The sequence below is a fragment of the Cicer arietinum genome, chromosome 5 (genome assembly GCF_000331145.2).
Source record: "Cicer arietinum cultivar CDC Frontier isolate Library 1 chromosome 5, Cicar.CDCFrontier_v2.0, whole genome shotgun sequence".
In the NCBI taxonomy this organism is placed as follows: domain Eukaryota; kingdom Viridiplantae; phylum Streptophyta; class Magnoliopsida; order Fabales; family Fabaceae; genus Cicer; species Cicer arietinum.
In genome coordinates, this window is record NC_021164.2 from 68,130,564 (window position 1) to 68,146,456 (window position 15,893).

Genomic DNA, 15,893 nt, shown 5'->3' on the forward strand with positions numbered 1-15,893 from the left:
TACATACAAGTAAAACTTTTATAAAAAATTAAAAGTGAAAGTTTTAACTTGAGATGTATAATTGTTCTCATGTTTTATATATTTTTATGGAATAAATATTTTGAGACTATTTTTCCCTTTATTTTTCAGAGCCCGCTGAGATATTTTTATCTCACCCTATTTAATTTTTATTTAGCAGCTGGATGAACATGAGACATGAATTTAGCATCAGAAGATTAATACCAAGCTTGTGGAATTAGAATTTGATGTTGAAGTGTTAAAAAAATAAGATCTCAATCCAAGATTGATCTTGGCAGTGATGAAGATCGATCTTGGTTTTGTTGAAACAACAATATCAATTTTATCAATATAAAATATGATTGTAAAGCATAAAATAAATAGAGATAGAGATAGAGAGATCACACAAGGATATATCCTGGTTCACCCAATTCGAGTTACGTCCAGTCCTCACAACCGTGAGATTTTTCACTAAGTGTTCAAACCAAGATCGTTCTTGGTTTTCATGGATCAATCTTGATCTTTACACAATTCCTACCCTTCTACCTAGAAAGGATTTCTTCAGTTCTACCTTACTGTTTTGGAAAGGCTTTGATAAGTTATCTTTCAAAACATGAAAGGATTTTTGCAATTTACTCAAGATTTGACAAAACAACCTTGAGTTACAAAGTGATGGATTTGAGACTATTTAGAATCTTGATATTTACTCAACTCTTGTTTGAGAAATATATTCTGTAAATAGACCTCGGTTGTAAATGATTACAACACAAAGATTAAAACAAAACAGCAACCTATAAGAAAGATTTTGAGACACTTGAGTATGATCGAAAAGATTGATCTTTTGCTTGGTGCTGATTGTTGTGTTTTGTTCTTCAACTTGCAACTGCATTTATAGACTCCAAGAAGGCTTAGGACAACTCATGTGGCCGTTGGAAAGGGACCAGCTGTCATAAAAGAGTTGTTGGATAAATTCTGCCAAATACAAGATTGATCTGCTGCATCAAAAGATCGATCCAGGATTGATCTTCTGGTTTGTGATGAACTAGCCTTGTACTTCTGTGATTTGTGTCAGTATGTCAGCCTTGAGTACATGCTTTTTTGTTACGTGTGCAGGCTTTAGAATAGTTCAAATCAGTAGTGTACTTTGCTACTTGTAGTCTTGTACTTGCATTTGCTTTATAAGAAGAATGATCTTTGTGATATGTCTTTATTGAAGCATGTCTTTGATTCTTCAAATTCTGGAACAAATGTGACTTGGATTGATCTTTTGTTGATTCTATATGAGAGTATAAGATGAATATTGTTCCCAGGATTGATCTTCGTTTTTCAAAACTGTTTCAAGATCAATCTGCGTTTTCCAGAACTGCTTCAAGATCAATCTGCGTTTTCCAGAACTTCTTCAAGATCAATCTGCATTTTCTAAAACTGCTTCAAGATCAATCTTCGTTTTCCAGAACTGCTTCTTTGATCTGATTTGTGATGTTTGATACCTATCTTGTTTTAACATACTCAAAAACACATGTTAAATATCAAAACACTTAGAATCATAATTAGAATTCTTAATTAACTTTTTGTTTGTTTTCATCAAAACATTAAATTGAGATTTTGTCTCAACAGATGTTTCATTTTATGATGTAATCAGACAATTTTCAATATGTAATATTTTATGAATTTACTGAACAAGTTATAAACTATATTTATGAATGTAGTTTTCAGTTATATTGATGATTCTAATTTATTATTTATTATTAGTTGCCTCTGTTTTATTAAAGTGTATGAGTCTAATTGTCATATTGTAGACAATTGACAATGAGTTTTACATTTTTCTACGAATTAGAGTTTCAATGCTATTGATGGTATTTGCAAAAAAAAATTTGCTATGGTATTTATGGTATTGATATTATTTACAATTTTTTTTGTTATGTTATTGATGTTATTTACAATATAAATAAATAATGAATCTTTTTAGATTTTTAGTGTTTTTTTTTTTTTTTTAATTATGGACTCAATATTTAATATTAGAATAGATCTTCCAAATATTTGAGATGACCGACCATGTGTAGGGCACTATAGTATCCGTTCCCATACACGCCATTTAAAATAATATTTGTACTCTTAATTTTACGGGTAATTGCATGCCCCATACTCGTATTAATTATATGAAATTTTATCCCGTTTATTGATGATTTTTTTGTAAGTACCAACTAGATCTGAATCTAATTGTCATCCTAATTAGGATGAAGAACACTTAAGTTCACCCTTATTTAAGTTATTTAGCCCACAATTTCAAGTATCTCTTTGATTTATCATTTTCAAAATAACTATTTTGTTTCTTTTATTAAAGGGTGTAAATAATTTGAATTATTTGTGTCCTATTTGGAGTTGTCTTTTTAAATATTCGGTCAAGTTCACTAATCTAACAAGTCAACGAGCTTAACAAGCCAAACTCAAATTTTACTATCTTTAGCGAGATAAATTCAAATTTATAGTTAAACTATATAAATAAATGTGTTAAGTCTAAACCTTTGATTTATTTCAGATGTCTAAGTATTCAATTCCACTTAATTTATTTGCTTGTTGAGATCTTAGAAGGGAATAAGGAGAACATGGAAAATTATGAAAGAAGAAAATCCTAACTTTAAGGAGATGATTAAAATGATTTAGAAGAAAATTACTAATCACCGAATTAATAAACTCGATATATCACATACATATCCATCAAATATATAATTTATTTCTCCAATTACATAGTAATTATACTAATTTACAAGTAAGTACGTATACATTACATTCACATCCATTAATTAATAGGTAGTTGAAATATGTATTTATTTTACCTACGTAATACACGTTTAGCCACCCATGCTATATTATACAGTACATTTTTATTTTTTTTGCCATTCCTACAAGCGGAAGAGGAAAGGTATGCATGTGGCTTGCTACCTCCACTCCTACGATCTACCAAATACACCCCCATATTTTCAAATGTTACGAAGAAGGCATGGTAATGGGCCTGTTTACCGTTTACCAATAAGCCCATTACCCATTACTGCTACCAAGTAGTTCAGTGCATCATCATCTTCAAAAATCTAAACCCTCACTGAACCCTATCCGAATCTTCTTCTCCCACAATCACCACCATGGCTCTCTCCAAAGCCACCTTCTTAACGCATCTCAAAGCCATAACTCAACCTCACAGATACATACGTATCCGAACACCCTCATCCCTCTATCCTCGCTTCCTATCATTCTCCTCCCCCGAAGAAGCCGCCGCCGAACGCCGCCGCCGAAAACGACAGATCCGCATCGATCCTCCTCTCTCCGCTCTTAACCGTAATCAACAATCACCTAATCCAAACCCTAAATCACAATCCCCACCTTACTACCTTAATCCCAGTAACCCTAAACTCCCTGAACACACATCCGCTTTAACCGGTAACCGTCTCAATCTTCATAACCGTATTCTAACCCTGATCCGCGAAAACGATCTCGATGAAGCCGCACTCTACACGCGCCACTCCATTTATTCAAACTGCCGCCCTACAATTTTCACTATCAACGCTGTCCTCTTCGCTCTTCTCCGTCAGTCTCGTTACTCCGACCTCCTCTCACTCCACCGGTTTATTACACAAGCCGGCGTTGTTCCGAATATCGTTACATACAATCTTATCTTCCAGACCTATCTCGATTGCCGTAAGGCTGATACTGCACTCGAGCATTTCAAGCAGTTCATCAATGATGCTCCAGTTAATCCTTCTCCGACCACTTTTCGAATTCTCGTTAAAGGTTTGGTTGATAACAATAGGCTTGACCGTGCTTTGGATATTAAGGAACAAATGGATGGTAAAGGGTTTGCCTCTGACCCTCTTGTTTATCACTATTTGATGTTGGGTCATGCTAAGAATTCCGATGGCGACAGTGTTTTAAGTCTTTATGAGGATTTGAAAGGGAAGCTGGGTGGTGTTGTGGAAGATGGGGTTGTATTGGGGAGTTTGATGAAAGGGTATTTTCTTAAGGGAATGGAGAAGGAGGCTATGGAGTGTTACGAAGAGGCTTTTGTAAAGGGAAAGAAGATGAGCGATATTGCTTATAATTCAGTGCTTGATGCTCTTTCCAAGAATGGAAAATTTGATGAGGCGTTGAAGCTGTTCGATAGGATGAGGAAGGAGCATGATCCTCCTGTTAAGTTGACTATTAATTTAGGAAGCTTCAATGTCATGGTGGATGCTTATTGTGCTGAGGGAAGGTTCAAAGAGGCAATTGAGGTTTTCATGAGCATGGGTGAGTATCGTTGCAAGCCGGATACGTTGTCGTTTAATAACTTGATTGAGAAGTTGTGTAATAATGGGATGATTTTGGAAGCTGAAGATGTTTATGGAGAAATGGAGGGCAGAGGGGTGAATCCGGATGAGTTTACGTATGGTTTGTTAATGGATACTTGTTTCAAAGAGAATAGGTCTGATGACGCTTCTAACTATTTTAGAAAAATGGTGGAATCAGGCTTGAGGCCTAACTTGGCTGTTTACAATAGGTTGGTTGATGGTTTGGTTAAAGTTGGGAAGATAGATGACGCAAAGTCATTCTTTGACCTAATGGTGAAGAAGCTTAAGATGGATGTAGCAAGCTATCAGTTCATGATGAAGGTGCTGAGTGAGGAAGGAAGGTTGGATGAGGTGCTTGCGATTGTTGATATGTTGTTGGATGACAATGTGGTCGACTTTGATGAGGAATTCCAAGAGTTTGTTAAGGGGGAGTTGAGAAAAGAAGGGAGAGAAGAGGACTTGACCAAACTTATGGAGGAAAAAGAAAGGTTGAAAGCTGAAGCTAAGGCTAAAGAGGCTGAGGCAGCCGAAGCAGAAGCTGCTAAAAGAAGAGTATCAGTTGCATCAATACTTCCGTCCAAGTTTTTTGGGGATAATAAGGAAACAGAGTCAGAGAGCACTGGTGCCACTCCTTCTGAGTCAGAGTTGGCAGAGAAAACAACTGAAGTTCTTGGTTCAGACCAAGGAGAGGCTAAAAGTGATAGAGCAAGTGAACAGCTAACAGCTTGAAGGTTCAACTTCATTGTGCTTTGATGAGGACCTATAATAAGTTGATGATGTTTTGATGAGATAGTATAATGCCAGAGTTTGTTTCTCAAAATAGTTTTGGATCACCATCCTATGTTACCAATTTTTCGAATCATTGTACATGTAAAGTATATTTGTTGGAAAGAATTGTGCACTTTATGATTTTCCCTAATGCTTTCTTACAAATTTAGTATAGTTCTGTTCCATCTTGAACCCCTTCAGAATTTTGGATACGAGGTAGTCGAAGAGTTTGTTTTGTTATCTCATACAGATTTTGATAAGTATGATTTATTGGTGAATTGCAGTCTCGGAGGCTTTGGTTGTATCTCATTTTGTTAAGTGCTGCTGGATGAGGTATGTTTACCATGTAATTTTCTTTAAGAAAGGCAATGGTAAAACAAACTGGGGAGGGTGGTGTACAACGCACGGCATTAGATGCCTTTTTGCTTTTATGCAAGGTGCTGATAGAAAATTGTGCATTACTAGGACACAAGTTAATCTTTTGGTATTAGCAGTTGTGCCCTGTGGGGGGATACACCAATATCTTATCTTTTACAGGATGCGTTTTTGTGATGGCATTTGCTTTTTCCTCTCATGTTACCAAATAATTATGCAGTATTAATGGCTCTTGTTAAAATGTATGCTGATGGTTCTCATTTGGTACAATTTATTTATGGATGTTTTTGTTGATTCTGTCACGTGGTAGCTGTTATGCACACTGCATAGTTGTTCTTTCATACTCTTGCTATTGGTATTTGATAGTTTTCATACAGCATAGTTTTTCTACAGCACAACACCACTATTTTTTTATTTTTATATTTGTAGTTGTGTTGATAGCTTATCATATTTATTATAATGTGATTTTGTGATAGCAATTGCTTTTTCTTCTCATTTCTACTTAAGTTATGCAAACAATTATGCAGTATCAGTAGCTCTCAGTTGGTTAATTTTAAGATGCTGATATACAAATTTGACACTAGTTTTTTATGATTTGTTACAATTTATGAATATTAAGGTTATGCTGCCCTGTGGTAGCTGTCATAATGGTTTGCAATAGTTGTTCTTTAATAGCTATGATGACGGAGCTAAGATCATTTTCATTTTTCACCCTCTCTATATCATCTATTTTTAAAGTTTTTAGTGTAAAAATTTATATGTTTTGAAAATTGGGCCATTTATATTGTATAATTAGACTTTTATACGTTCAAAATATTAGTAATGGAGAGGGTTCCTACTCATATTGGTGGTAGCTAGTAAAGTCTTGTCCCATGTGATGCGTTGAGAAATGGAAAGGGTCCCTACTCATATTGGTGGTAGCTGGTAAAGTCTTGTTACATGTGATGCGTTAATAGATGAGGTACATAGCCACAAATGAAAAGCAAGAACAGCCTCATATGACAGACGTAAAATAATCTTACTTGGAAATAAATTAATGAAAAAAATTGGAAGTGACTTTTCAAATAACTGCCTTCAAATATTACAAGATATTACCTACATCTGGCCTTGGGTCTCTTATTGAGCTTTATCCTCCAGGTTAAGATCATTTGGCCTTGGATTTTCTCAAGTGGTTTTTACAATAAATTATTCCTAAAATAGAATTGTATTTCTTTAAAATTATGCTGAGTAAATGCTTTCTTAAATTGCAAGTGAAGCGACATTGATAGGGTAGCTGACACTCTTCCAAACATTTTTTAGATTTTGAACGAACCAAATTACCATAATGTCAAAGACAAATCTTACATTCAATTTATGCGATGAGTGAAATATGCTTAACCAATGAACTATCATAGTTCTATGGAATTTTTTGCTTCTATTTATATTTTGAAGTAAACTAATCCAATTGAATTGACGGAAAGTAGCAGCAAACTTCAGTATTCAGACCAGATATAAATTCTAGTTTCCAGTATAAAATTCTGAAAGAAGAAAAAAATCTTGTTTATTACACAGCTCAAGAAAACTGAAAAATACAATGGCACTTCAGTGCCTTTAATCTATTCAACAAGCACAAAGTTGGTGAAATTAAACCTTAGAAGAGTGCACCAAACACAAACAATAAAAAATGCTCCTCAAATAACATGTCAGCTACAAAGATTAGGTATGCACACTCCAGCATCTGGATTCTGTTGTTCCTTCCATATTCTTCCTGTGACTCTGAGTTTCAGCTCCTTCCTATCCCCACCAGAGAAAAATAGGGCCATATTTCTTTGAATGATGAGACCATCATGGCTATCTCTGACTTTACGGTGGCTATCCCGAACACTTCGTGGTGTACCCTCCCAAATTAGTTTCCTGCCATTTCCCCCAACTTCCAGGCTATAGCTGTAGTTCCGAGCTTCGTTTTCGTCGCCCATAAAACGAAGGAATGCCATGTAAACAGGGGCCATTCCAAGCTGAAAGGCTTCGAAATGAAGGCAAAAATATTGGCCAAAACAATGAAATACCTACCAGGGAAAATAAAGTTGGCAAACAGAAGAATCAGAAGAAGTGATGGGTATATATACTGAAATAAGACTACATGTTACAGCCAGAGGGTGAGTTGATATGAAGTTGTCGTCATCCTTCTCTCGTCAACAGAAAAATAATATAAAATTATTTAACCAAGCAAATGAGAGACAAATATCGTTCAGCCATTTTAAACAGATATACAAGGAAGTCACATAAAATAAATATATAAATAAATAAACAGATGTGTTACACTTACTGTGAGCATCCATGTTGCATTCTCTACTTCGCGGGGATTTGACTTCACATAACGATGGTTAAATGTGCATCCCGTGTGCATGTCCACCTTATGATCATCCCGCAAATGAGTGACGAGGAAGGAAATATCTCCAACAACGGAACACTCTGATCCAGCATAAGGACAACTATAAGGTCTAAAATTACATACTGTTTCATGCTTAAGCTTGCTGTAGTATGGAAAGATTTCTGGACATCCAAGGGAGTAGTACTTGCACGGTAATTCAAGTGATTCAGCCACCTTTTCTAGTGCCAGACACCTAATATCTCCAAGCTCTTGTCTACAAGTGGGACATCGGTTATGCACCCGTGTTTTGCATGTGGAACATAGTGTGTGGCCATTGTGACACTGCAAAGAAACAAATTGTCACATTTTCTCCTCCCCTTTTGGCAGCTTAAATCATGAAGACAAAAGAAGATTTCACAACTCAAATGAAGAAATCAACACTAGTTAAAGAATCAGAGACCAGCTAAATATCTCACTGGCTTAACTTTGTGTGAGTAGTTTATATAGCAGAGGAAGGCAAAGACATCTGAACATAAAATTCAGCAAATCTACTAACAACCAACTTATTCCCAGACAAGTAATATTCAGCAGATTGAAATTGAAATAAGTTCACAGTCTACACCTTATGGTGTTGTCATTAAATAGAAATTTGATTAATTTCAAGAACTTCTTCAACCTAACTTAAGTTATAGTTTAATAAATGGAAATGTTGGTTGAGTTCTGGTATACAGTGGACGGCAAAGCAAACACATGCACACACATTCACTGATGTAATGTTTAGAGAAAAACAAATGCTTAAATTACTTTTTATAATATAATAATGTATTCACGAGTTTTTGTCATTTGTAGGTAAAGGACTATTAAACTATAAAATGTATATTTATGATTGGTAGGCCATTTTGAATTTGAAGTACCACGATACTAGTACATAATCTATTTTGATTATATGTGCTAAGAAGTTCTGGTACAAACAGACATCTCTCATGCGAGACTGTTCATCAAATGTGAAAAAGTTCCGGAAATTTCAGGAACACTTACTTCAAAGCTGGTTTTTCTTAACGAGTTAAAAAGGTTTTGGGAGTCAAAATCGTATTTGTAAGGGTTCACTTTACTGGTCTATGGCACATTAGGCTCGAGTGCAATAGGCATATTTCAATGGCGAGTGTTAACCTGTGTATTCATTTTGGGGTAGGCTTTTCTTTCTTTCTAAAATCTGGGAATGAAGTTTTAGCTTATTGATAGTTTTCGAGGGGCTCATTAATTAGATAAGTAAAGGGATTAGAAATCCCTTTTGGAGCTGATGGTCTACTTTTTCTGTTGGTGTTCTTCAAGCTGTTTTTCCTGTACTTTACACAAAACATTGTACCTAAACCTACCTAGAGTTTCTGATAAAATCTATGTGCTTTTTCTGTATTTCACATACATACAGGTATAATAATAATAATCACATAAAAACACATTGAATAAATCAGTTTCAAACAACGCATCTAAACACATGATCCAAACTTGACATAGCCAAATTACAGACTCTGAAACTTATCCATCCTAAAGTATTTTCACAATTTATGCGTCTAGAACTGGAAACACCAAGCACCTAAACAAACTTCCAATTTGAAATCAATAAGCAGAAAAGCAAAGGGCTAAACTACAATCAGAAACTTTTTTCCATTTCTAAATTTAACAACACAATTATTCCTCAAATTGACACCATACTATCATAAATTGCAAGTATTGCCATAATCTCACAATCATATTGAATTCTCAACAATTCATATAAACCCCCCTCTCCTCCAAAAAAAAATAAAAAAATCTAAAAGCCCTTATCCACCCAACCCCCTAAAAATAAATAAATAATAAAAACCCCAAAATCTACCAAATCAATCAATTTAAAATTAAAAACAGACCTGATGAATTGGAGGGTACATTGAATTAGTACAAACAGGACATTCCAGCAATTCATGAACGCTTGTTGCAGGAGCAATAGCGGTGGGACCCAAAATATTATTATTATTGTTGGCTCCATTTCTATGCTTTGTTGAAGAAAACTCAGAGTGATGATGTTGATGGATCTCATCTTCATCCATGCCATCAGAAGATGACACACACTCAATGTTATCCAACTCCATCAACACACCAAACCCTTTCTTCTCCCACCGCTCAAAGAAAAATACCCACTTTATCAAAATCGTAAATTTCACCAAATTAATTACCTGGGTATGGTAATTACCCCCTTTTTCTCAATTTCCTTCCCCAAATTCTCTCTCTTTTTTTTCTTCCTTTACTTTCTCGGAAAATTAGAACAAGAAAATAAAAGAAGGATAGAAAGAGAAGAGCAGAAGGAAGATGGGGATGGAAATGGGTCGATAAATGGGAGGAGTTTGAGAAACCAAACTCCGTTCTGGGGAAGAAGAGGTTCTTTTCTTCGTTGTCTTTCTCTTTTTTTTTTCTCTCTCTTCTCTGTGCACAGCACGACAAAGAGAGAGAGAGAGAGAGAATGAAAGGTGAACCGTTAAATTTTGGAATTTTGATACTTGATGGATCAATCCAACGGTAACTACATTTTGTCGATGTTGTTTGTTGTTCGTTTTTATATTTTTTTGGGTAACTTTTTTCTTTTTAGGTAACTGAATCTCAATTATAGTAGACGTTTGAAAACATAATCCGATTTTTCTAATATTGCTTCTGTGATTCGTAAAAGGAATAAATTAATGAATCATATTATAATTATTTATGATAGATTAAGTAGGTATATCTAATATTAATTATTAATTTATTTATATTACTAATTCGTTTCTAAATATAAGACTGATGTGCTATTGAGAATCTTATTTGTTCTTTTTGAATTTTCAATAATATTAATTCCTTTTTATTAATTATATTTTTTATGTAATTAATAATAAATACTATTTTATTTTTAAATAAAATATAAAGAAAAAATTATAATAAAAAATTGATGTATTTAAATTAAATATAAATAAATTATAAATACTACTTTGGTTTATATTTCCATGGATAATATGATAGATACATCAACTATTTTTCTCTCATTAATTATAAAATTTACAAAATATAAATTTTTAACAGATGTAATAGAATTATCTACTTTATTAATTTTCGTGATTTTCAAGAGAATTTTATATATATAATAACTGCAATAATAATTAATATTACTTATTTTATTTTGTAAAATGAACTATTTACTTTAAAGAAATTTAATATATATTTTTTTATAGGTTGAAAATAATATTAATAAAAACACTGCATACTCAATAAATCAAATTTTTAATGGTAAATAATAATTGTCAAGGTTGAATTCATCAAACTAGACACCTTATAAAAACAAAAGTTCTCCTAAAAAAAGTTTAAAAAATCTCAAAATTTGTCTCTAGATTTTTTTTTTGGTAGAGTTTTTCTAAATTGAAAAATCATGTCTGAATAATTAAATTTCTCTCTCTTTTCCAAAAATTCAAACAGATTGTTAAAAAAATTATTAAAATTCAAAAGGGTAAAATATACTTTAAAAAATAATGTTGGGTAGGGAGATTAGGTATAATTTTCTTTCATTTTCAATCATATTCCTAATTCACATGGACCAAATTATTGCAAACTTGATGACAAAACCAAGCAGTATAATGGTACGAATTCAATTCGTGTAGAATTGTCAATTGTGTTGGCTAATTCTATTTAAGTTTTGTTTTTTATTAAAAAATATCTATAGTTGAAGTGAGATTTGAAGACAATCTATTTTATGAGTTTTATTTTTTATTTTTGATTTTTTATTATGACCTACTAGTATATATTAATTTATTATGTTTAATAATTCAATAACAAAAATGAAAGAAACTTGATTTAATTTTTCTTTACAAATAAATAAAATATAAAAAGAAAATAATTTAAAAACTATTTCTTGATTTAATATGTCTCATAAAAAAAATCTGCAAAGGCAACAAAACTATTAATGATAAATTTAGAACCGTAAGAAATCGTGCAAGACTTGTTAATTTGAAAGAGCCCGGCGATATATCTTATTCACGTGGATGGAAGGCCATAATCACACGATGAAGCTCCATCTCACTAATCACTACGTACAAATTGTCAATTGACACCAAGAAAAGTGAGGTGTATTTAGCTCTCATTTTTCTATCACTGATTTTCTCTTATGCCACCCAATATTTTATGATTTTTTTTCTTTTTTATGCCATTAAAAATATTAATTAATATCATTGGAGAAACAGACTTGTGTACAGATGATGAAGTTATTGATATTTTAAGTACACGTGGCTTGGCTTAATTTGGTTGTATTTGATAGAGCTATTACGATAGTAAATACCTAACAAAATAAACACTTTAAGAGATTAAATATGATATGTTTGCTTTAAAGAGATTAAATACGATACGTTTGCTTTAAATATGATATGTTTGTTTGAGTATTCTACGGCAGAACAGAACAAATTTGTCATTCCATTGTTTAGAAAGTGTACAATAAAAGGAGTTATAACTTTTTACATTATTCTCCTCTTTCTCTTGCCATCATACGAGGCTTACACAAGAAACTTGCAATTATAATGCTAAATAAAACACACCAAGTCTACAACTATATTAATTAAAAACCAACACATAACAAAAAAAAATGATCAAAACAAGGTACGATATAGCTGAATAACAAGAACAGAGTGTTGTTCTTTTGTGTGTTAGTCTTTGAGTAACAAAAAGAATGTCAATTTATATACCTTCGAACTGAGTTCATTTCATAATAATAATAACAATATGGTGGACTCCGAAAAATAACAATATTATGGTGGTGTTACAATTAGCAGGACGTGGAAAAGAGAGAGACGAAAAGGAGCTGGGATTTTTATCTGGAAGAAAATTAAGACACAAATATATAAAGAAAATGAACCAGCAAGCTCAATCGTTGTCCAGAGCTAGGATTTCTTGCAACAGTGCATAATAAGTGTTTTGACGTAAAAGTAAATAACGGATAATTAAAAATTTAAGATATTAGATTTCATCCTATACACTCCAAATTCCAAATTGGAGGAATGATGGAAGAGAATGAAATGGAAAGAAATGTATTCTATCACATTCCAATCTATTCGACTCATTTTTTTTAAATCCAAACAGTGGAATCTCATTTCATACCACTCAATTCCACCTTATTCCATCGAACCAAACATAGCCTAAAGGACGAACGGAAATTATACAGTGATATACATTTTTGGTTTCTTACACCAGTGTTGCCCCAAAACTACATAAATGAATACGGTATTTTCACATTTAAAAGAGGTATGTGACATTTAGTTTACCTCACTATGATTTGTGCATATGAGACTAACCACAGGAGGTCACTCTTGAACTACTCTTATATAGTACATTGATTTCGACCCAATTCACATGACATGGGGCATCTGAATCTAACCCTTTATATTATTTTTAACAAATGTATCAACTAGTTATTATGTACAAAGATAACTACAATAATAAATATCACCAACGGATTTTATTACATGCTGACAACAATGGAAGGAAGTTCTGTCTCTGCTTCTTGATCTCCACCAGAAACCTCCATGCTCTATAATACAGAAGAAAAAAAACATGATTAGGAGTTAATTTGATAGCATTAGCAAAAACAACATTCATGTCATTGCAAATTGGACGCACCTCCGAATCTTTCTTCTCCTCGGAAAGATAACGATCCAATGCACCCCTACCATGAAGGATTTTAGCGCCTTTCACACAACCCTCACCTCCAACAGAGTCTTCATCAACAACAACAGCATCTATAACATCGTCGCCTGTTCTGATATCAGGAATCTGCACAAAATTTGACTTAATCAAGCAATCACATTTTATGACATCATTTATTTTTACAAGGCATTTAAAGACTCTCACAATCTCCTAGATACTCCACCGTCCCGTATTAAGTATAATAACTTTGTTATAACTACAACTAATTTCAAGGTAAAATAATCTTTTGTAGACTAGAATGTCCTTAGTATAGTGGGAGTTAGGCGAACAGAATAATTAATATAGGATAGTTGACATACAAATTAATAAGAGGTTATTGAGTTTTTAATTTTAATATTCCAATGAGACTAACAATTTGAGATATACAAATATTCCAAAAGGACACTTAAATATGAGGAGGAGGAAGTAATAATTAATCTAGTTAATTGATGCCCTGCTTCAAAGATTGGCAACATGGGTGAAGTTTTGAATGTCTACTCTGTGTGTTATTCAATATTTAAATAAAAATTAAATAGAGGTTAACACATAGGTGTGTCATTAATATTATGTTTACGCCTTTGATGTTAAGCACCCCCTCTGATCCCAGAGGCAACACCTTTCACTCCATCATCCATGTCACACTATAAACAAATTATTCATCTGAAGAAAATAAAAAGCATACCTCAAACATGGAATCTACCAAAACACTCTCTAATATTGCTCGTAGGCCCCGAGCACCGGTATTTTTAGATATTGCTTTTCTTGCAATTGATCTGAGAGCGCTTTCTGTATAATGAAGCTTTACCTGAAAACGATGTTACACAAGATATTGTTGTCAGAACAGCCATTTCTAATTCTATCCCAAGAAAGTCTATGCCAACAATACAAAATTTAAATGACCAAGACCAACAAATTCAACTATTCTTTTTAGTTGGTTATGGGTCGAGATATAATGGTAGGTTTTGCTATTGTTGCTTTCCGTGCTTAAACCATGGAGAGAAAACTTGTAGGCAGTAAAATATACAAGGAATGAGGAGACTTGTGGAAACTTACTCCATTCATTTGGAACATCTTCCTGTATTGCTTCCCTAAAGCATTCTTCGGTTCTGTGAAGACCTAGAGAAATTAAAGGCATCAGGTAGCAAGAAAAATGACTTTTTAAAGTTTTAAAACAATGCACTACTTCACTCAGGTGTGTCATGAACACAGCCAAATGTAGAAAACATTACAAGTAAAAAGTTGAGTGACCAAGTTCAATGGTTACACATATATAGACTACCTGAATGAGTTGATTTTCAGTTAAGGCTGAGAGGCTGACAAGAATAGGAAACCGTCCAACAAATTCAGGTATTAAACCATATGCGATAAGATCACTGCTTTCAACCTGTCAAAAATAATGATTTTCAATGTACAGATCCAACTTGAAATTAGTTGGTTTGTTAAAGCCAGTACCCTTACGAGATTGGTGACAAGAAACTTACAGTTCCTAATAATGATGACGCAATAGCACCATCTGTGACACCTCCGGCCTTCATCTTTGCGCGTACAGGTGCTCCAAATCCGATAGAAGAATCTTGGCGCCTGAAAGGAGATAAACAGACTCTCTAGTTACAGAAACACTGCATATACCATATTATAATATAGGTACTGTGAAAATTTCAGGATTTGTTCAACCTTTCTGAAATTGTTTTCTCTAAGTCAATGAAGGCTCCTCCACAAATGAAAAGTATATTCTTTGTGTCAATCTGTGAAAAGACACAGATGGCACAACACTTATAAAAAAAACGAAAACAGCAGACGGCTCATTGCAATGTAGAAGAATACCAGAAATGAAATGCAACCAATCCAGAGTGTTCAGATACATATATAAACAAACTGGAAGAGGAGAGATAAGGCTAAAGAGTACAAAAAAGATCAACCAAGCTTACTTAAAGGTTTAAACAATGAACATTCTTAAAAATATTTAAATATGATTGCACCCACATACAAATTCCGTAAATATACCTGATAGCCTCAACAGGCTACAAGCAATTATAGATATGAAATTGAAAGGCACAAAGAATAATATACACATACCTGAATATTGTCACCTCTTGGATGCTTTCGGGCTCCCTTCTCAGGAACATTGACAACCTGGGTTGAAAAGAATGCTACAAGGTCAACATAAATGGACTGCCAAAAAATACTAAAATAAAAATAATAATTGAGCACTTCAACTGTCTTACACTTTGCTGCTTCATTGTCATGTTAGAAGCAGTTTCATAAAACTCTAAATCCAGTTGTCTAGTTTTGTGGGCTTTAGTAATTATAAAAAAAACTAACCGTTCCCTCAAGCATCTTCAGTAATGCCTGCT

The 15,893-nt window shown here is 33.4% G+C and overlaps 3 protein-coding genes across 4 annotated transcripts in view; 1 reads left to right on the forward strand and 2 right to left on the reverse strand.

Annotated features, from left to right (window-relative positions):
* The first annotated feature begins 3,072 nt into the window (after positions 1-3,072).
* Positions 3,073-5,238, forward strand: LOC101510166 (pentatricopeptide repeat-containing protein At3g49240, mitochondrial). The gene has a single exon (XM_004502592.4). It carries the CDS (start codon positions 3,138-3,140, stop codon positions 5,046-5,048), a length of 1,911 nt encoding a protein of 636 aa, XP_004502649.1. The 5' UTR covers positions 3,073-3,137; the 3' UTR covers positions 5,049-5,238.
* Positions 5,239-6,912: 1,674 nt separating this feature from the next.
* Positions 6,913-10,293, reverse strand: LOC101510489 (E3 ubiquitin-protein ligase SINAT4-like). The gene is made up of 3 exons (NM_001364729.1): positions 9,717-10,293; positions 7,768-8,154; positions 6,913-7,507 (listed from the first exon to the last, which is right to left on the reverse strand). The coding sequence occupies exons 1-3, from the start codon at positions 9,936-9,938 to the stop codon at positions 7,145-7,147; spliced, it is 972 nt and encodes a 323-aa protein (NP_001351658.1). The 5' UTR covers positions 9,939-10,293; the 3' UTR covers positions 6,913-7,144.
* Positions 10,294-13,002: 2,709 nt separating this feature from the next.
* Positions 13,003-15,893, reverse strand: part of LOC101510819 (CLP protease regulatory subunit CLPX1, mitochondrial) — a 5,830-nt gene continuing 2,939 nt past the window's right edge. For both annotated transcript variants that reach the window (XM_073368918.1, XM_073368919.1), the window contains exons 8-16: positions 15,862-15,890; positions 15,616-15,672; positions 15,214-15,284; positions 15,021-15,120; positions 14,819-14,923; positions 14,593-14,655; positions 14,222-14,344; positions 13,474-13,626; positions 13,003-13,384 (exon numbers count right to left, since the gene is read on the reverse strand). In XM_073368918.1, coding sequence (XP_073225019.1) covers positions 13,316-13,384; positions 13,474-13,626; positions 14,222-14,344; positions 14,593-14,655; positions 14,819-14,923; positions 15,021-15,120; positions 15,214-15,284; positions 15,616-15,672; positions 15,862-15,890 — 770 coding nt within the window. In that variant the 3' untranslated portion in view covers positions 13,003-13,315. The remainder of the gene's footprint in view (positions 13,385-13,473; positions 13,627-14,221; positions 14,345-14,592; positions 14,656-14,818; positions 14,924-15,020; positions 15,121-15,213; positions 15,285-15,615; positions 15,673-15,861; positions 15,891-15,893) is intronic.

Coding starts and splice junctions, on each gene's coding strand:
- LOC101510166 (XM_004502592.4), top strand. CDS start 3,138: ATGGCTCTCTCCAAAGCCACCTTCTTAACGCATCTCAAAGCCATAACT.
- LOC101510489 (NM_001364729.1), bottom strand. CDS start 9,938: ATGGAGTTGGATAACATTGAGTGTGTGTCATCTTCTGATGGCATGGAT. Junction 8,155..9,716: donor TGTACCCTCCAATTCATCAG/GTCTGTTTTTAA, acceptor GTTTCTTTGCAG/TGTCACAATGGCCACACACT. Junction 7,508..7,767: donor ATGCAACATGGATGCTCACA/GTAAGTGTAACA, acceptor TTTCCCTGGTAG/GTATTTCATTGTTTTGGCCA.